The 21151-nt window shown below is 44.1% G+C and overlaps 1 protein-coding gene across 1 annotated transcript in view; it reads right to left on the minus strand.

The window, feature by feature from the left end:
• GOLGA4 (golgin A4) overlaps window positions 1-21151 on the minus strand; it is a 157912-nt gene that overhangs the window by 80432 nt on the left and 56329 nt on the right. Inside the window, exons 7-11 of the mRNA XM_040353284.1 lie at window positions 17490-17546; window positions 15799-15897; window positions 12877-13000; window positions 10781-10968; window positions 6373-6456 (exon numbers count right to left, since the gene is read on the minus strand). Coding sequence (XP_040209218.1) covers window positions 6373-6456; window positions 10781-10968; window positions 12877-13000; window positions 15799-15897; window positions 17490-17546 — 552 coding nt within the window. The remainder of the gene's footprint in view (window positions 1-6372; window positions 6457-10780; window positions 10969-12876; window positions 13001-15798; window positions 15898-17489; window positions 17547-21151) is intronic.

Raw genomic sequence — 21151 nt, forward strand, 5'->3', positions numbered from 1 at the left:
GACACTGGCACTCTCCGACAGGAAGTTCCCTCCCTATATAACCCCCACCCATAGTGGGAGTACCTCAGTTTTGTAGCAAGCAATATGCATCCCAAAATTCCCCATAAGAGGGGTGGGAGCTCTGTGTCCCGTGATGTACTACAAGAAAAGGATTTTACAGGTAAGCTGTTATTAAAAATCCCTTTTTCTTTATCGTACATCACGGGACACAGAGCAGCATAGCCATTACATATGGGATGTCCCCAAGCAATGCTCCATGAGGGGAGGGAGACAACCAGAAAAAACCAAACAAAAGGTGCCACCGGACAAGAGGAGATTAAACTGCGGCCCGTAGTACCGCCTGCCCAAAGGCTGAATCAGCGTTCCTCCTAACGTCCATTTGATAAAATTTTGCAAATGTGTGGACAGATGACCAGGTTGCTGCCCTGCAGACCTGAGCCATAGGGACCTGGTGATACGCTGCCCAAGAGGCACTTATAGCTCTAGTGGAATGAGCCTTAACCGATAAGGGTGGACTCTTCCCCTTCAGGCCATAGGCCTGAATAATCGTCTGCCTAATCCACTTAGCAATAGTGGCCTTAGACGCTGCCTGGCCCTTCTTGGGCCCTTCCGGCAGAATGAATAAGACGTCCGTCTTACGAATCTGGGCTGTAGCTTCCAAGTAAATCTTTACAGCTCTAACTACATCCAAGGAATGTAGTAACCTCTCTTCCTTAGAAGAAGGCTTTGGAAAAAATGATGGAAGAATCACATCTTGATTAAGGTGAAAATTTGATACCACCTTAGGCAGGAAGGACGGAAGCGGCCGCAAAACGACCCTGTCCTTATGCAATAATAAATAAGGTGCCTTACATGACAAGGCTGCCAACTCCGACACCCTTCTGGCGGATGCCATGGCCACCAGAAACACTAGTTTCCTAGTCAAAAGGACCAAAGGGATCACGGACAAGGGCTCAAAGGGCTGGCTTTGCAAGGCCGATAGAACCAAATTTAGATCCCAAGGATACAGGGGAGCTTTAATCGGGGGATTCACCCGAATAACACCTTGTAAAAAGGATTTCATTAAGGAATGGGCAGCCAACGATCTCTGGAAGAAGACCGACAAGGCAGACACCTGCCCCTTGATTGTGCCGACCGCCAAACCTTTTTCCACTCCCAACTGTAAAAACTCCAGGATTCTCCCAATAGTATATTTGCGGGGATCCCATTTCCTGGTTTCACACCAGGTAATATAGGCCTTCCACACCCTATAGTATATTAACCTGGAAACTGGTTTTCTTGCGTTTATAAGGGTAGAAACGACCTGCCCTGAAAGGCCTCTGTTTCTGAGAATCAGGGACTCAGCCGCCAGGCCGTTAAATTTAGGGCCTGTAAGGCAGGGTGGTAGAATGGCCCTTGTGAGAGGAGGTCCGGACGTAGAGGGAGGACCCAAGGCTCCTCTACGGTCATCCTTTTTATCAAGGAGTACCAAGGTCTTCTGGGCCACGCTGGGGCCACTAGAATCGCTGGCTTGCGTTCCCTTTGAATTCTGTGAAGAAGACGGGGTAGCATCCGTATTGGAGGGAAGGCATAGATTAGCGCAAACTGATGCCAAGGGCACACCAAGGCATCTGTCCCGCAGGCCAATGGATCCCTCGTTCGAGAGACAAACTTTGCTACTTTGGCATTGAATCTGGACGCCATAATGTCCACCTCCGGAGTACCCCACTTCCGGCAAATGACCTGGAACACTTCGGGATGGAGGGACCACTCCCCTGGGGACATCTGTTGGCGGCTGAGGAAGTCCGCTTGCCAATTGTCCACCCCGGGGATAAAGATAGCTGAGATGCAGGGGACATGGGCTTCTGCCCATGAAAAGATCCGATCTACCTCCCTTTGGGCTGCCTGACTCCTGGTGCCACCCTGGTGGTTTATATAAGCTACGGCAGTGGCATTGTCGGATTGTACCCTTACTGGGGAGCCCTGCAGAACCTCCGTCCAGCCCAAAAGAGCCAACCGAGCTGCTCGGATCTCTAAGACATTTATGGGTAGGGCTGATTCTGCCCTTGACCATTTCCCCTGTAGGGTTAAATCGTCTAGGACTGCACCCCAACCTGATAGGCTGGCGTCCGTGGTTACTATCCTCCATGAGGGGGGATTGAACGATCTTCCTTTCAGAAGATTTTTTGTGACTAGCCACCAACACAGGCTCTGCCTTACCGCATAGGGAAGGGAAATGGGAAGATCCAAGGCCTGGAGTCTTTTGTCCCAGGCCGTGAGAATTGCTCTCTGTAGCCTCCGAGAATGGATCTGGGCATAGGGCACTGCCTCGAAGGTGGCCACTAGCTTTCCCAACAGGCGCATGCAGAGGCGTATAGATGGCCTTGTGCTGCTTAGGACTATGTGGATTAACTCCCTTATCGAGTCCACTCTGGACTGGGGCAGGAAGATCCGTTGTTGTCTTGTATCTAAAATCAGACCTAGATACTCCAACCTTCTTGTGGGCTGTAAAGCCGATTTGTCCCGGTTTAGAACCCAACCCAGGGACTCTAGGCAGTTTACTGCTAGCAACACTGCCCGATTTAGACCGGCCGCTGAGTGGTCGACTACCAGAAGATCGTCTAGGTAGGCCATGATCAGAATGCCCTGTTCCCTTAGGATGGCTAATACGGGGGCCAGGATCTTCGTAAAAACCCGAGGGGCCGTGGCTAGTCCGAACGGAAGAGCCACGAACTGATAATGCCGATAGTTTAGGGCAAAACGCAGATACCTGTAATGGCCTGGGAAAATCGGAACGTGCAGGTATGCGTCCTTTATATCGATGGAGGCCAAGAACTCCTTTCCTTGGAGGGCGGCCACCACCGAACGAATGGACTCCATTCGAAAAGACCGGACTCTTAAAAAGCGGTTTAATAACTTTAGGTCCAGAATAGGCCTGACGTCGCCGTTTGGCTTCGGGACAACGAAGAGGTTCGAGTAAAACCCTTGTCCTTGCTCCCCTGCTGGTACTTCCATAATCACTCCTTGAGATAGGAGTCGCTCTAGGGCGGACAGAAGCGATGCCTGTCTCTGAGGGTCGCCTGGAAGTCTTGACGTTTGAAAGTGAGGAGGGGGGAACTCCCGAAACTCCAGCTTGTACCCCTGAGTTACTGAGGACAGAACCCATTGGTCGGTAACTTGGGCCCCCCACAACTCCGAGAACAACCGGAGTCTTCCCCCCACTCGAGAGAGTGGGGGCGCCCCTTCACAAGGCTGCCTTAGGGGCAGCCTTAACCGGCTTACGGTTCCACGGTCTCTTGTTCCCTGCAGCTTGCCCTTGGGGCCTGTTTGCAGCTGCGCGTCCAGGAGGCCGTCGATACTGCCTAGAGAATGAGGGCCCTGGAACTGGAGAGGTTGGGCGCTTAAAAGAGGGACCTCGGAACCTTTTCTTAACCGGCAAAAGGGTGCTCTTACCACTAGAGATCTTTTGAATATATTTGTCAAGATCTTCTCCAAACAATCTCTCTCCTTGAAAGGAGAATCCTGTAAGGAGTTTTTTGCAGGGGGTTTCTGCAGACCAGTTCTTTAACCAAAGTAATCTTCTCATGTGAACCAAATACAGGGATAGGCGGGACGCCTGTTGGATTGAATCCTTGATAGCGTCTACCGCGAAACATAAAGCTCTAGGTAGATCGGCTAAGTCCTGAGCCTGTTGAGCCGGAAGGTCCTTTAGGGCCTGCTTGGCCTGGTCTTTTAAAGCCTGGCAGACGCCAATGGCAGCTACAGCTGGCTGGACCACTGCCCCCGCTGTGGCAAAGGATGCCTTCAGTAAGGTCTCAAGCCTTTTATCCACAGGATCTTTGAACATGTGAATATTGTCCACCGGACACGTTAACGCTTTATTGACACATGATATGGCTGCGTCAACAGTGGGGACAGCCCATTTCCTTGAAAACTCCTCCTCTAAAGGGTACATAACTGTGAACCTTTTAGGAGGCAAAAAAATCCTGTCTGGCTTAACCCAGTCCTGAAATATCAGGTCCTTTAATAAAGGATGGACCGGGAACACCAGGTTGGCTTGGGGCGCTTTTAGGGAGCCCAATGAGGACACAGCGGAGGCCAGAGGCTGAGGCAAAGGCATTTTAAAAGCTGACCGCACCATATCCGTTAAGGACTGGACCCACAATTTTTCTGCGTGTCCATGTGGGGAGAGGAGCCCGGGAGCTGCTGGAGACACACAGACATCAGGAAGTAAGTAATTTAAACCTGACATGCTCCCCTTTACATTTCATGGAGCAAAAACACCTTGTAGCAGCAGCAGCAGTCTATTAGCCCAGCCAGAGGAACAGTATACCTGGGTGTTTGAGCCATCCAGTCATGCAGACTTTGTGGTTTCTCTTTAGCCCATGCACAGAGGCATAAAAAAAGGCTTTTCCCCAGAGTCCCCTGTGGGGAGCCCACTGACAAACCAAGTTCCGTAGGCCCCCCGCTTACCTTTCCACGCCGCAGGGTATTGCTCATGCAAGAGGCCCAATCTTCCCCCTTCACCGTGGGTATGGTCATAGACCTTCAGGGACCGGGGTCCAAGTCAGGAACACCACACACCTGGACCTATACAGCACTACTGGCAGCAGGTATCCATAGGTTAAAAAACCCAGTCCTGGAACCCAGAGTCCAGCCCTCCAAGGAGAGGCATTATAGGCAAAACCCCATCCACGAATTGGGGCCCGGGTACCGTCCACTTTGGCTATGAAGCACCTTGGACGGATCCGGTCGGCTGGCCCTGGTCCCAAGGACAAACTGCAGGCACAACCTTCAACGTGCACCAACACCTAAGACACTGGCGAAAAAACTGAGGTACTCCCACTATGGGTGGGGGTTATATAGGGAGGGAACTTCCTGTCGGAGAGTGCCAGTGTCCATCACCTGAAGGTACACTATATAACCCATATGTAATGGCTATGCTGCTCTGTGTCCCGTGATGTACGATAAAGAAAGACCGGTTTTACTTTTATTGATGTAGTGTGCATCACTTTAAAAACTAGAAGATCTGCCCATTGCTTTTACTTGTGCAATTTCCAGCCTTGAGTCTTTTACAGCCCCTAAGCCCAAAAAGACACTCCTATTACACCTGCCATTCCAACTCTGTCTCTACAGAGACTAAAAAAAAATATAACAAGCAGTATTCCTCTACCAAGTGCTTATTACCCTTGTATCTGTTTGCAGATTAATTTGTATAAAATAAGGTGGTTTACCCTCACAGCGGATGTGGCAGTGTCCGACCTTTACAAAGAGACTACCATTTTTTAATAGAGGAAGCATATGTCTAAAGCCCCTTTAGGGCTCTGTTCTCACTAGCAACGCTGCTCTTCATTAATGCAGGCTGTGACTTAACAGTGTCAATCCATGCCCAACTGATCAAAGTCCAGGAGCTTCCTGAAGATGCGCGTAGCAAAAAACGCATAGTGGCCGATTCGCGACATAATATCCAGTCTATTGCCTGTCACCCATACGTCCTTTGAAACGCACGCCAGCTCGGTGGCCACAAGCAGCGCTGCTACTATTCCGTAACAGTTTAGCTGAATGGTACATGTACTTACATGTCCACATTTTTTCCACTGCATTAGCTATTCCTTCGTTTTGCTGTGGCGCCCCTACACTACCAGTTCATGAACCTACTTTTTGGCCCCTTCACCTCTGGTGCTTACCAAGGATCTGGTCCCAGTATTAACTGATGCAAAAACAGTTCTTGAGAACTTGAGTACAGAATATTTGGCTTGGCACTAAGGGACCAGATTTTACCTGGCTTTGTGGCTAAGGGATCCAGTTCTGTAATCAGGGAAGTTATTTTTCCCTATCTTCTAAAACATCCTATAGCATGGATACCACCCTCTCAGGCTAAAGATGAATCTTGACAAGTAAATGGATCCTCAAGCAGAAGCAGTAACTGCTCAGGTTGTTCTGTATAATCAATACACCCGAATTAATGCCTTTCTGTCCCTGAACTTTCATCCTTGTCTGCTTTCCATAATTGAGAGGATCTGGGCTGCTCTGTGCAAAACCAACTGCATAGAGCAGGTAAGTATAACATTTATTTTTTTAAATAAAAAACAACAGACTTTACAATCACTTTATGGCTGTACAACTTATAAGGTTTAATGCCTTATATCACATCAGCATGTTACAACGGTTTTCCTGTGCTGGGAAGGTCAAATAAACTCTGTGCAAGGACTGCTCCGCATTTGCATTGTACTTGTCATGATGGTTTCCCTTTACACCATGGCTTTTTTTTTTAGTTTATATTATTAAAAAAGGAAAAACAAGTCAAAGAAGTAAGGCGACCAAGTACATTTAAGTTTCACAAAACTTCATAATGTTAAGTCCTGCAAACACCTCTGAGAGATGAATGTTTACCTTATCTTGCTCCAGTTGCTCAACCAAATTCTTGGCATCCCTCAGCTGGGTAATCAGCTTGGTCTTTTCACTAGTGTGAAGTTCCTGAAATTTCACATAGAAAACATTTGATATTGTGAACGGTTCTTTTTAATTTGGACAAAATAATGAAATATATTACAAAAGGAACAATGTTTAGTTAGAAAACGTAAGCATTTCTATTGTAATAAAGAATGACATTTACAAAGTTGATGTTTTAAAGTCCTAAGTGATTTGGGAAAGTCATATTTAAAGTGGTTGTAAAGCTTTGTTTTGTTTGTTTTTTAAATAACAAACATGTCATACTTGCCTCCACTGTGCAGTTAGTTTTGCACAGTGTTCCCCCGATCCGTGACTTCTTGGGGCCCCCAGTGGCTTTCACGGCTCCTCCTCTCATTGGGTAACCCCCTAGGAGAAGCGCTCTCCCAGGGGGTTACTTTGGGGGGGCGCTCCAGAGTCATTCATTTGGCCCCGCCCCCCATGTCATTGGATTTGATTGACAGCAGTGAGAGCCAATGGCTTCAATGCTATCAATCTATCCAATCAAGAGCCGAGGACCCGGGATGAGGAAGAGCGCGTGTCCGCCAGGTCAAGTTTGAGAGCTCAGATAAGTAAAACAGGGGCTTGGGGGAGGTGGTAACAGACAGAAGTTTTTTCACCTTAAATGAATAGTATGCATTAAGGTGAAAAACATGAGGGTTTAAAACCCCTTTAAGAAAAAGTAGCCCAAATGAAGCAACAATCATCATATCTAACTTCAGGTCATGCTAAACGAACTGTATTAACCCAACTTAATTATTTTTGTGCATTAAGGTAAAAAAACATTCCACTAGTTGTTCCTTCCCTAAGCACTTACCCAAATCCTCTATTGATTCAGGGCTGTGCCCAGCTTCAGTTCTTCTCTCCCCTCTTCCTACTCTCACAGGCTACACTGAAAGCAACGGAAGCCATTGGCAATGGCGTCTATGGACCCCATACAGCCTGGCTTGGGACCATGCCCACACACAGGGCTTGCTATGGGGACAAACGAAGGAGAGGAGGAGCAGGCAGTGTCAGCAGGGGATTTCAAAAGAGGCAGTAAAGGACCTCTCTGTGCAATACTATTACACAGTTCAGGTAAGTAAACCGTTTATTTTTTTTAAATAAAAAAAAAAAAGGAAAAAACGGATTTAACAAATCACTTTAATGACTACATTTGGCTGTTATAACTAAATGGCAGGCTTGCTCCCTTACTATGGCGGGTGGACATACCTGTATGCCCTTTAAATTACCTTTGCGCGTGTTGCTTGTGTGCGCAGAAAAACGCAGCTCTCGCTGTCATTAGACATTGGGGAGCATAAGGCAGAGAGACAACTAAAGCAGCTCTGTTCCATGGAAATGCTGTGGTGACTAACCAAAGCCTCAGCAGTGGAGATTTGTCCAGACATAGGAGTTCAAACGCGGTGACGCGACAACTAAGGGAATCTGGGGAGGAGGTCCTGCCATTGGTGGTATTAAGTGCAAAAAAAAAACTCTGTGTAAAAACTGTAAAAAATTTATTTGGATATAGTGCTGAACGACAGAGTATTTGTCAGTCAAACACAACACTGACTGAACACTGGCCTGGACAGCAAGGGGGTGTAAAATGCCAGTGCTGAATACATTTGGACTTGATTGACAAACTTTAAAACTGAATGGATTGGGAAGATCCCGCATTCAGATGTTTTTTTTTGCATGTGTCCCTCTATCTGTCCTGGTGGACATGGTCACTGAGCCAGTAAGCAATGGGGAAATTCTGAGTTTAATGGCTGTAGCTTCAACAGAGGTTAGGGGAAACCTTCCTTTTGGGATTCCTGTTTAGGTGATAACTATGTCACCTAGGAGATACTTCATTGTTGTGCCTCTGTAACACGAAGTGAAGGGAACGTTCCCAAACTTAACCCATAGAGCAAAAAAAAACTTGGAAGGTTTAAGTGACTCGAAAAAATATCCTTATTTTTCAAATATAATCTACAGAATACTTTAATCCCAAAGGGAAATTTGGAAATTGTTACGACACAGACACGCTTAACAAAGACAACACAAGATCACAATAATGCAAAAACACAATAAAATTACCAACAGCCATTAACACCAAATAACAAAATTAAAACTACACTAAAAATAAAACATCCATACAATTAAAATACAACCATCCCAGATAATAACCAACACAATACCAACATACTATAAAAACAACAAGAAAATCCTGATCATAAACAACCAGAATTAAATCTTCACCTCCAGCCCTCACAGAATTTTTTTTTTTATCTTGATCGCCACAGGCAAAAATAATTTCTTGTGGTGCATTGTGGGTGTAACAATCTATCACTGATGGTACTCCACAGATTGACCAGCATATTGTGGAATGGGTGGGAGGAGTTGTTCAAGATAGAACCTAACCTGAACAACATTCTCCAATCCAACACTGTTGTAATCTATATGCATTCAGTGCAAAAAATAATAAGATGAAATGGAGACATACCTGAATAAATGCGGCATTTATTCAGGTATGTCTCCATTTCATCTTATTATTTTTTGTCACTCTTTGCCAACTTTTGAGCCATGGGGCTATGCAAGTTTTGCAGGCTTCTAGGCTCTGTGAGTATATTTTCCTCAAGTTCGTTTTTTGGTTGTTCACTATTTGATTAAACAGCTATCCAAATTGGACTGCTTTGGCTGTTCCATATGCCTTAATTGGCGGCGGAGATTAGAATTCATTGAAGGTCTCCTCATCTCTGCAGCCATTTCATTTATGACCCTATGTCTGCGCAGCTATCCAACAGGTACCCATTACCTTAATTATTTTGAATTTTTTCAGGCACATGAGATTAACTATTTCAGTGTCTTTCATTTTCCTTTTGGTTTGTTGCCGTGCAATCCTTTTGGATATGTTATTTATTATTTCATTTTTTGCTTTTATTTACTATAGTCACCATCTATAGTTTGGGATGGACCAGATCTTTGGGCACCCTTTTGAGGCAGATTTTGTGAATTGTTGTCTCACATTCCTCTCTTCAAACCCTTTACTGAATCTTAATTTTGTCTCTACCACGCATTTGGATTGAATTGTTTGCCCCATGGGTAAGTTGTTTGTCTAGTAGCAATTATGTGATGTATTCTCATTGAAATATGTATATGCATCTTACATAGTTGCGATAAATGGTTTCTCTTCCCTTTTTCTTTTTCTCGTTTTTCCATGCAAAAACGTTTAGCTAAATATTCAATACTTGTTAAAAGTACGTGTATTGTGCCTTGAGCATATCTGTTGATTATTGTCTCAATGCCTTGATTTTTTATGTACAATTATTTTTCTTTTCGTTATAGTATCTCTTGTACAAAGCTCCTGATGAAGCCCCGATCAGGGCGAAACATGTTGGGCATTCTGTGTATAGGTTTTTTCTGTGGCCTGCTCTGAAGCCACTCATATCCTCTTTTGGATTAAAATGTGGTTGTATTTATTACGTTTTTAATTATGTATGTATAAATCAAATGTTATATTTTTCTACTTGATTTATTTCGTTTTTTGAGACACCGTTAAAGTCCCTGGGTTTGTTACCCTCCCCCCCTTCCCATTTTAGAGATACTTAATCTCAAAGTAACAGGGTAAATATATAATTAAAACATCTTTTTACCATTATGTCTCAAAAATACCAAAGCAAATGAAAATAGAGCAGCTGATACTCTGAAGATGTAAGCAGGGACTTGCAGCAGACACAAAAGAGAGGGAACCTGAGTGTCACAGCAGTGGATGAATGTGATGCCCTGTACACACGATCGGTTCATCCGATGAAAACAGTCTGATGGATTTTTTCATCAGATATCCAACGAAGCTGACTTTCATCAGTCTTGCCTACACACCATCAGTTAAAAAAACGATTGCGTCAGAACGCGGTGACGTAAAACACAACGTGCTGGGAAAAATGAAGTTCAATGCTTCCGAGCATGCGTCGACTTTTAACCGATGGATTTCCCCACAGACGATCGTTTTTTTCTATCGTTTTTTTAACCAACAGATAATTTTAAAACAAGTTCTAAGTTTTTTCACCGATGGGGAAAAAACTGATGGGGCCCACACACGATCGGTCCATCAGACCGTTTTCATCAGACGAACCGATCGTGTGTACGCGGCATGAGAGTTTGAATTGGTGACGGAGGAGGTAGCCACAATGTACTAGAAGCTCAGAAGAAAAAAGATGGGGTAGAGAAATGATGGGCACATGTTCAGAGTGCTGGTGTGTAACACCTGTGCAAGCAGGAGGTCAAAAGTGATGTACAAGCAGCAATTGGAATGCTCCCCAAAAAATGTGTAACACCACATTTCTTATTTCCCCAGTAGGAGAATGAAACAAAACAGCAATGACCAGTGCACCTTAATCTTTTCAAGCTCTTGAAGCCTTTCATCTAGTTGGTTTTGAAGAGCTTCTTTTTCACTGCCAAGCTGAGTGGACCGTTCCTTATGTGACCGTATCATTTCTTTACATCTCTGAAGAAGGTTCTCCTGGCGTTTCACCCTTACTTGTAGACCCTCTATAGTTTTTGCAGGATCACCACTTTCATCTGCATAGAAGAGGAATAACAGAACAAGTCAGTGAAGCAGAAGGTGCATTTTAACTGTCACCAATCAAATATTAGTTTTGAAAATCGTTATGAACAAAAAGTTAAAGGACACAAATATAAAAATTGTCTAGAATGTTTTGAAGCTATAAAGAGCAATGGGCTGCACAGCAATATTTCAACCAAAGTATATGAAAACCCAAGCACTGCAATCTCAAAAGTTTTACCATCTTAATGGAATTTCAAAAGGCATTTTTAATGTTTCTAAATTCTACAGCTCTCAATAAAGTGGAACTTCGGGCCACGATTAAAGATGGGCAAAAAGGCAGGAATTTTAAGGCAGAAGAGACATGCTTCGTCTCTTTTGCATTAAAAGTTACTTACCTGCCTCTCAGCCCATGTAGCGAGGCGTGCATGCGCAGCTCACTGTACAAATTCAGCAATGCCGAATCTGACCGAACTGCATGGGAGGCATGTCATCCCGGCCAGCCAATGACCTGGAAGCTGGCTTGGCTGCCTTGAAATGTCAGCAGCCGGGTGAGGAGCTCGGGAATGCTGCTTCCCTGGAGCCGAGGTGAGTTTAGTTTCTCTTTAAAATAATACCGGAATATAACGGTTATCCAGCCAAACAAACAAAAAAAAAAAAAAGACAGACAAAAACAAAACCATGTTTTAAAGAGGCACTAAACCCCTTGGGGTAGATTCAGAAAGCAATTGCGTCTGTGTATCCATAGATACGCAGCCTAATTGCTTAGTTGCGCCGGCGTATCGACCTCTCCTGATTCAGAAAGCTCGATACGCCGACTGCAGCCTAAGATATGACTGGCATAAGCCTCTTATGCCGTCGTATCGTAGGCTGCATTCTTAAGCTGGCCGCTAGGTGGCGTTCCCGTAGTGGTCAGCGTAGAGTATGCAAATTGCATACTCACGCCGATTCACAACCGTACGCGCGCCCGGCGTTCGAATTTTACGTCGTTTGCGTTCGTCGGTTTCTGCGTAAGGCTGCTCATGCTATTAGCAGGCGCAGCCAATGCTAAGTATACCCGTCGCTCCCGCGTCGCGATTTTTGAAAATTAAGTCGTTTGCGTAAGTGAATCGTGAATGGCGCTGGACGCCATTTACGTTCACATTGAAGCAAATGACGTCCTTGCGACGTCATTTACCGCAATGCACGTCGGAAAAGTTTCCCGACGGAGCATGTGCAGTACGTTCGGCGCGGGAACGCGCCTAATTTAAATGATCCACGCTCCCTACTGGATCATTTAAATTACGCGCGCTTACGCCGGCCACTTTTACGGAACGCCCTCACAAATTATGGAGCTACTGCTTAGTGAATGAAGCGTAGCGCAAGTAATTTACGGAGGCGTAGCGTAAAAACGGAACGATGTGCCTCCTTAAGAGTGCGCAGCCCTACCTGAATCTACCCCCTTGATTTAACAGTTTCAAAAAACAGTTACATTCCCAACACGTGGCAGGAATTTAACCATCACATTGGTTGTGCTCTCAACCAAACTGTCAAATCATCAAATGGCCAATTTGATTTTACAAAGGACCTTGGGGGAAGCCAGCTGTGCATTTCGCTTTTCAACACCAAACAATGTTTCCTGACTGCAGAATGCACTGTATTTTACTGTACCTATGAGCATACCTTTGGGCTCTCTCTTTATTTCTCTGTATTGTTATGCATTATTGGGATACATTCATTTTTCTTTGTGAAAATTAATAAAAACTGATTGAAACAGAAACAACTCCTGCCCTATTTCTTGCATGGCAATAATCAAAAGGACAGAAAGTGAAGTAAGAAAAAAAAAAAAAAACTCCCCAATGGGGAAACAAAGTTCCTGCTTTATCAAAAAATATATATTTTTGGCTACATTTAGGATTTAGCTGTGCTTTAAGGGATATTTATACCAGCCGCTGCATTGTTAACGGTCTCCTCTTCTTGGACAAGCCCTGGATTTTCAGACTCTGACTGAGTAGCTGTTGTCTCTGAATCCCCTGGTACTTTTCCAAGCCGCTGTTTTAGTAAAGTAACCTAAACAAATAAAAAATATACTGTGCGTTAAACAAATGTAAAAAAGGTTGTGGCAAACAAGACATATGCATTGTAAAAAGAGGTGGAGACATTCCTAGGTAGTTGATACCTCTTAACCCCTTTAGCTTTATGTCCCACCCACCCCGCCAGAAAAGCATGCAAAAAATAAATAAAATCAATGGCCCGGATTCTCGTACCTCGGCGCATAGTTATGCCGGGGAAAGCGTATTGAATATACGCTACACCGACGTCGCGCAGAGCGGCGAGCACAGTATTCACAAAGCACTTGCTCCCAACGTTGCGCCAGCATAACGTAAAGTCTTCGGCGTAAGCCAGCCTAATTCAAAGTAGGTGGAAGTGGGTGTGATCCATTTAAATGAACCGTGACCCCATGCAAATGATGGGCCGAACGAACGGCGCATGTGCCGTCCCGTGGACGCATCCCAGTGCGCATGCTCAGAATCACGTCGGAAATACTCCCTAAAATACATCGAATCACTGCCTACGACGTGACTGCAACCTACGCCCAGCCCTATTCACGTACTACTACGTAAACTACGTAACATACGGCGGCTGTTCCCTGGTCCATACCTTAACATGACTTACACCTGCTTTATGAGGCTTAACTTTACGCCGGAAGTACGACTTACGTAAACCGCGTATATTAATGTGCCGGGCGCAAGTACGTTCGTGAATCGGCGTATCTCACTCATTTGCATATTTGAATCGTAAATCAATGGGAGCACCCCTTGCGGCCAGCGTAAATATGCGCCCAGGATACGACGGCGTAGGAAACTTACGTCGGTCGTAGGAAGCCTATTTTCAGGCGTATCTAGTTCTATGGGCACGGCGTACAGATACGAAGGCGCAAATTGACACTTAAGCGGCGTATCTCGAGATACGCCAGCCTAAGTGCTACGAGAATCCGGGCCAATGTATTTTTTTTCCAAAACATATTAACATGGTCACTTTAGGCCTGACAATTACATATAGTGCCTTGAAAAAGTGCCCACAATATTCAGATATTTGTACAAAATGTTTAAAACTATTTATCATTTTCCCTCCACTTCACAATTATGTGCCACTTTGTGTGGATCTATCACAAAAAATCCCAATAAAATACATTTTTTTTGGTTGTAATGTAACAAAATTTGGAAAATGTCAAGGGGTATGAATACTTTTTCAAGGCACTGTAACACAGCTACTTTTTCATAAAAAATACACTAAAAACACATTTTAAAGCACACAAACAGGAATATATTTTTTTCAGACAAGACTGTTGAGTAAAAGAAAATATGGTAATATTTTGAGGTTTGAAATTGAGTGCAAAAAATTAAGATACTCAAGCTTGTCCATAGGGGTGTGCAGTGACAGGTCCTCTCTATGAGACTTCTGAGGTTTCCTCTGTAAAGGCATACCCCACCTTTAAGTACACAATGGGATTCATTTACTATCACCGGAGAGTGCAAAATAAGGCTCACTTCTTCATAGAAAGAAATGAGCTTCTAAACCCAGCTTGTTCAATTAGGCCCGGTAATAAAACCTGGAAGCTCATTGGTTTTCATGCAGAAGTGAGCCTGATTTTGCACTCTCCAGCGATAGTAAATAAACCCCATTATGTACTTAAAATTGGGGTATGCCTGTACTACTTTCAAGCAAATCAGTACTGACAGTAGTTGACCTTCTTATATCCCTGGATGCCATCAGACAGAGCCTGACCGCCATGAACTCAGAAGTGCTCACACTAGAGAACTTCTGGGTTCATCATATAACTTCTTGGTGTTAATCCAAAATGTTAGATCAGGAATACAACCTTAAAATTATTACCCCCAATAATACTTGTGAAAAAAAAAATATTTACACCAAAATTTCCTGCCACAGGGGGTAGCGCCAGGGAGGGTAAAGGTCAACTCCACCAAAAAAAATGATCTGAGAACTTTTGGTGAAAGGTGGAATTACCTGATTGTTTCTTAAAGCGGGGGTTCACCCAAAACATTTTTTTTAACATTACATTCAGGCGAGTTGTGATAATGACATTAGGCTGTTTTTTTTTTTTAAATCCTTGCCGTACATACGATTTTATGTACATTTTCACCGCGGCTTCCGGGTATGTAATCTGCGGGACTGGGAGTTCCCAATTGATAGACATGCTTCCGACCGGTGCATACAATGCGTCACGAGTTGCCGAAAGAAGCCAAACTGCGAGTCGGCTCTATACGGCACCTTTGCACCGACGTTCGGCTTCTTTCACCAACTCGTGACGCACTGTATGCGCCGGTCGGAAGCATGTCAATCAATTAAGAACGCCCAGTCCCGCAGATTACATACCCGGAAACCGCGGTGAAAATGTACATAAAAACGGTATGTACGGCAGGGATTTAAAAAAAAAAAAAAAAAAAAAAAAACAGCCTAATGTCATTATCAACTCGCCTGAATGTAATGTTAAAAAAAATTTTGGGGGTGAACCCCCGCTTTAAATCTCTTGGATGATAAAATAAATGATATTTGCACTACAACAGTGTGTGTTTTAGTATTATATAATTAATGTAATATTGTTTCACAGTAAGGTCCCCCAGTTACGGATTCTGCAATATGAAGAATTCCTAGGGGGATATGGGACACCCTGATTTCGTTTTGTAAGGACTACTAAAGATAGAACTTGAGAATATGTATGAATATTTTGCTACTGAATAGATATACGAAACCAGCTTTTAAATCAATTTGCTGGCAACCGGCATAAAAATGATTTATCAGTTGTTGTTGGTGATGACATTTAGTTTGTCCGATGATGTTCTAACCTGAGTCTGTAACACACTAATAAGCTGGTCTTTTTCTTCGAGAGATGCATCAAACTCTTCCTGCAGATGTTTCTTGGCCTGCTGGTCCATTTGGAGCTCCTGGCAATATAAAGGATTTATGTATGAATTAAAAAAATCTTATAAAATAAACAGCCATAATAGTATACAAACTGTGCACCTTGTGAGGAACGCTATACTGCAAAGTCTTATAACCATATTGTGTTTAAAAAAGTCAGCCGTCTACCATGACGACGCCTTTGAATATGGGTGTCCCCTGGAATATTAAAAAAAAAACACACCATTCTATACAATAGAGCATTTACTAAAAGCTGAAGTTTAGTGCTACATAAAAATGTATCAAATGTTTTCTGCTTACCAACTAAGGATTTTATGTTTTTCAGAAATTGACAATACTATGCCACATGGTGTAGGATTAAAAGGATTGCCAAAATGTACCGTAATTCGTCTATTAAACCCTACTATCAGTAAGGTCAAATAAATACATACTGTACTTGCATCCCAACTTTTTAATCATTCTACTCTTTAAAGGGGTTGTAAAGGTAAAAGTTTTTTCACCTTAATGCATCCTATGCATTAAGGTGAAAAAACATCCGATAGTACCGCCCCCCCCCCCCCCCCCGAGCCCCCGTTTTACTTACCTGACCGTTCGAAATTCCCGGGCGCGTTCACGTGATGTTCTTGGTTTCCCAGCCTGGCCGTTGATTGGCTAGGCTGGGCGGATTGATAGCAGCGCAGCCATTGGCTGGCGCTGCTGTCAATCACAGCGGATGACGCGGCGCGCCGGGGGGGCGGGCCGAGTGATACAGTCGGCAGCTATGGCCGCCGATGTATCACGGGAGCACACTCGCAAAAGCTTTCCACCATGCAAGGGAGCTCGCATGAACGTGGAAAGCTTTTGTGAGGAGGAGCAGAGACAGCCGCCGAGGGACCCCAGAAGACACGGATCCGGGTCACTCTGTGCAAAACGAACTGCACAGCGGAGGTAAGTATAACATGTTTGTTATTTAAAAAAAAAAAATTCTGCCTTTAGTGTCCCTTTAAGGATCCTGCTCATCAGCAAATGGAAACTTGTAGGCACCCAACATTTTCAGGTGCGTCAAATCCTAATCCTCAAGCTGGCTATAGACAGTCAGCAGGTTGAGCGAAAAAAAAAAAAATAACAGACTCCTCTTTCCATACAAATGAGGTGGATGAAGAATCACAATGCGATTGGCTGCCCTCACTGATTAAGAAACGTGTTCCCAGCATGTCCCTTTGACAGAAGTCAATCATGAGTTAGGAGGGATGGCCACATACCGATTAAAATTTGACCAGTTCCTGATGAACAGGTATGATTTCAAAAGTATATGGCTAGCTGGCTATATGGTTCTGCGGGCACCTATCCACTGCTCCAGAAAGTCTGTGTTCGCATAGAAATCTCAGAAGACTGAGACAGCACTGTCAGGAACACGATTTCAAAAGGTACAACCAGCCATCTTATGGTGTCTACTCACCAAAAACCAGCATAGCTGAATAGTATTTACCCCGTTGCCAGTGTACTTTAAGTACATCTTATATTTATCAAAATGGTCTACATACTGTAACTAAGGAGTTATGAGTCAAAGTGCAGCTGATCTTCTGTTGAGTAGATATATTTTTATATTTTGAAGGATTAGCGGTTTGGTGCTTACCTCTCGCAGCTCTCCAATTCTTCTTAGCGCTTTATCCTGGCTCTGGCTCAAAATGGACTAAAGAAGAAAAAGAAAAAAGAAAAAAAAAATCTTTTTTTTAATGAGAAACACATTTACATGTCCAAGAACAGATCAGTGAAAAATATTAAATTCATGGCAATGTTTGTGTCACCAATTTTTCCATTGACTAGTATTATACCAATGGCTTTAAAAGTTGCATGACCTAAAAAAATAAAAAATAATAATGATAATTATAATAATAATAATAATAATAATAATAATATACTGGCTGAAAAATGATTTTCTTGGAGTTCATTGGCAGACACAGGATTCAGAGACATTTGGGTTATACTTCCACCAAAATGAGGATTTGGACACTGCCTGCCTGTTATAACTCTCACTTCTAAAATTTCTCAGTTTTGTCATAAAGCAGTGTAGAGAACAAGATCATAAATACAGAAATGCAAGACCTGTGTCCCTCAATGAACTCCCACCTTGTCCTTATGCAAGACCAGAAAGGTTATTTACAGGGCAAGGACACAAATTAAGACAGACATACGCCTCACAGAGGTGCAGCAGCAATAAAAACAACTTTGTGAAAGTGGAAAAGGGAATATTTCTCAGCAAGATCAAAAGGTGTTTTTCGAAGTGCAGAGAGAACCAAATTCAAATTCCTTGGAGACACAGGCAGGTACACAAGGGGAGCCACAAGAGAGATATCCTGTGCAAGGGTCCTAGTCAAATGAGTGACTAGTGGTCTTAGGAACAAGATCACAAATGTTGACCCTTGATAGCCCTTTGGGACAACTCTTTACCCAGGCCTGATTTAAAAAAAAAGGCTGGGATATCCCACTTTTCTGGGTTTCTTGCACCAAGCAAAGTTTTCCTTCTGTGTCCAATGGTAAACTTTGTGGGAAGTGGCTTTTAACATCATGGGAATCATTTAGTCGGAGAGGCCCGACCGATCGTGTGTACGCGGCATTAGGCGAGGGTTGTACTGATCAGAGCTACCAGAGAAAATCCACTGCTTCTGCCAGAAAACGCTGCACCTGAAGCCAAATCTGTATGTTAAAGGAGAAAGGAGTGCGGCAGCCGCGTCATACGCTGCCTGACCGTTTAGAAACGCGTCGCATACCCGGTGACGTTATCATCCGTCATCATCCGCCTGCTGTCCACCTGCGCTCCACGCCTCTGTTTGAGGATCCCCCATCGCAGCCGGCTGTTCTTCATCAGCGATGGAAATCTAACCTTCCCACACAGCGCTCCAGCAGGACCCGGAAAAAAATGACGGCCGGATGACACCCTTCCCTCCTTGGGAACATCTTTTATATGCCCAACTGTCACTTCTAAAATGTGAGTGACCATTACTTATGCTTTATTAAAATTGTTTTAAACTACTACACCCAGAGGCGCCTCTTCCCTTGTTGTTTTCCCATAGAACTGGAACATGGTTTCTGTTCCCCTCTGATGGCAGCCCTGTGAGTGTGTACCCCCATCAAACTCTACAGACTTTATCCTTCTTGTCAGACTTTGTAAACTATTGCTTGCTGACTCTGCCCATCTTGCACATACCTATGGTGCTGATTAGATGCCTGAGGCATTGGTTTACTGCGCATTTTTTACTTGTTTTGTACTGTTAAATCTGGAGACCAGGAGATTCAAATCCATGGTTCCCCCCTACCTGTGATAGCGGCGCTGGAACACTTATGGGTGTACAAACAATCACCCCCTGGCCCAGGCATGGCGGGGTTCAGTCGTCTACCTAAGGGTTGTCCAAGCCAGGGGTGTGAAGCCTGGAATGTGTTTTGTCCAGGACAGAATACTTTCTACTTTGTAAGTTAAAGCAAGATTTTTGGTTCCTCCCTGATGGTTAATTCACAAAATGAGTGTAATAGTGGTGCTCAATGGTACTAATAAACATACTGGGTAGCTTTTCTGAGGATATGCTGATCAGAATAGCTTCATAAGAGATGTGTGCAGATGAAGACTTCAAAAAAATAAAAATAAAATCTTAAACGATTGTAAAACCATAATTTTTGGTCCCTAAAAATAATAAACATACCTTATTGCTCAGTTTAATAATATTGCACCAAGCGGTCCAAACCTCCTTTTCTGGGGCCCGCCGCCAGCACTCCCAGCTCTACTCTGTGTGGGCTCCCCTACTAAGCTGTGTGCTATGAGGGCACATGTGCAGGCGTGCTCCCGAACCCTGGGCATCAAAAGACACAGTGGGGGGCTCCCTCCTCGCAGGATTTGATTGACAGCAGCAGGAGCCAATAGATCATGCTGCTGCCTTTGTGTCCGGTGAAGAGTGGAAAAGAGACTGCCAGCGCTGCAGAGGGTACAAAGCTGGATCGAGATAGGAACAAACTCAGTATTTAGGGTTGGGTGCATACAACTACCGGAATATTTTTCATTGTAATGAATGGAATACATTAAGGTAAATAAATGTCATTAAAACAAAACCAAAATGGCCAATATAATAATAAAACATTTCTTAGGGCTCTTTCACACGGAGCGGATCCGTATTGATCCGCCCCGTGTGTGTCCGTCGGCTCAGCGGGGATCATCCGTAAATCCCCACTGAGCTGTCAGCGGACAGGGCGGTCCCCGCACACTGTGCAGAGACTGCCCTGTCTTTCCTCCGCTCTCCCCTATGGAGAATCGGATGAATACGGACCGTGTGTCCGTATTCATCCTATCCGTTCCGCCAGACAGAAGAAAAATAGGGTCTAAAAAGGCGGATCGTTGCGGAGGCAGATCGCTACGGACGTTAGCAGATGCATCATCCGCTAACGTCTGCAATCCCATAGGGATGCATTACAAGTCTGTAAACGAACTTGTAAAAAAACGGTCCGTTCGTCCTCCCGTGTGAAAGGGCCCTTAGAGAAAGGAAATCATCATTCTAGGACACTAACAAAAAACAGAAGCATGCTGAGAGTGGGAAGGGTTCTACCAAGCTGGTTACTCTTTTTGTTTATATAAACAAAGAAGTACGGCGCTCAGTGAACCAGGATAGCCAATATACGGTTAAGAAATATTGGTATGTTAAACAATGACAGCCAATATATGATGAAATAATATTGGTAAAAACCGTGACATATATAAAAAGTAAAAAAGGGAAAAGAAGTAATATAAAAGTCCATAAACGTGATCCACATCCAACTGATTGAATGAGAAGAAATATGATGGTGTGCTGGTGAATGTTAAAGATGATAAAAATCCTCCACCGGAAAGAACACCCAATTAGTGAGAATATGATCTCCTTACCAGATGGATTGACCGTAATTGCACCGTTCTCATAAGGCCCAGGGATGTTTAAAGTCTTCCCAAACGGACTTTCTGAGTATGGAAAATGTAGGGAATAGTTCCAAACAGTATACGCTTCAGTAGATCAATACCCAATCAGGCTCCTGGAGGAGGAAGAGGACGGCGTGTCCCGTTCTCTCATCACTTCCGCTCCTGCACAGTGGCCGGTGTGTCGGCTCTTCCTGTTCCAGGACTCAGCCTGCTCCTCTTCCAGATTCCAGGATGGCTTCCAATCAATCCTCCGCAGTCACTGAGCTCTGCCAGAATGGACGGCAGGTCTTCCTGGACACCTCTCAGCTCCTCCTCACCTTTAGCGTTACTTTATTACCACTGCTGACATTCACTTCCTTTTA

This window comes from Rana temporaria, chromosome 5 (assembly GCF_905171775.1).
Source record: "Rana temporaria chromosome 5, aRanTem1.1, whole genome shotgun sequence".
Lineage (NCBI taxonomy): Eukaryota > Metazoa > Chordata > Amphibia > Anura > Ranidae > Rana > Rana temporaria.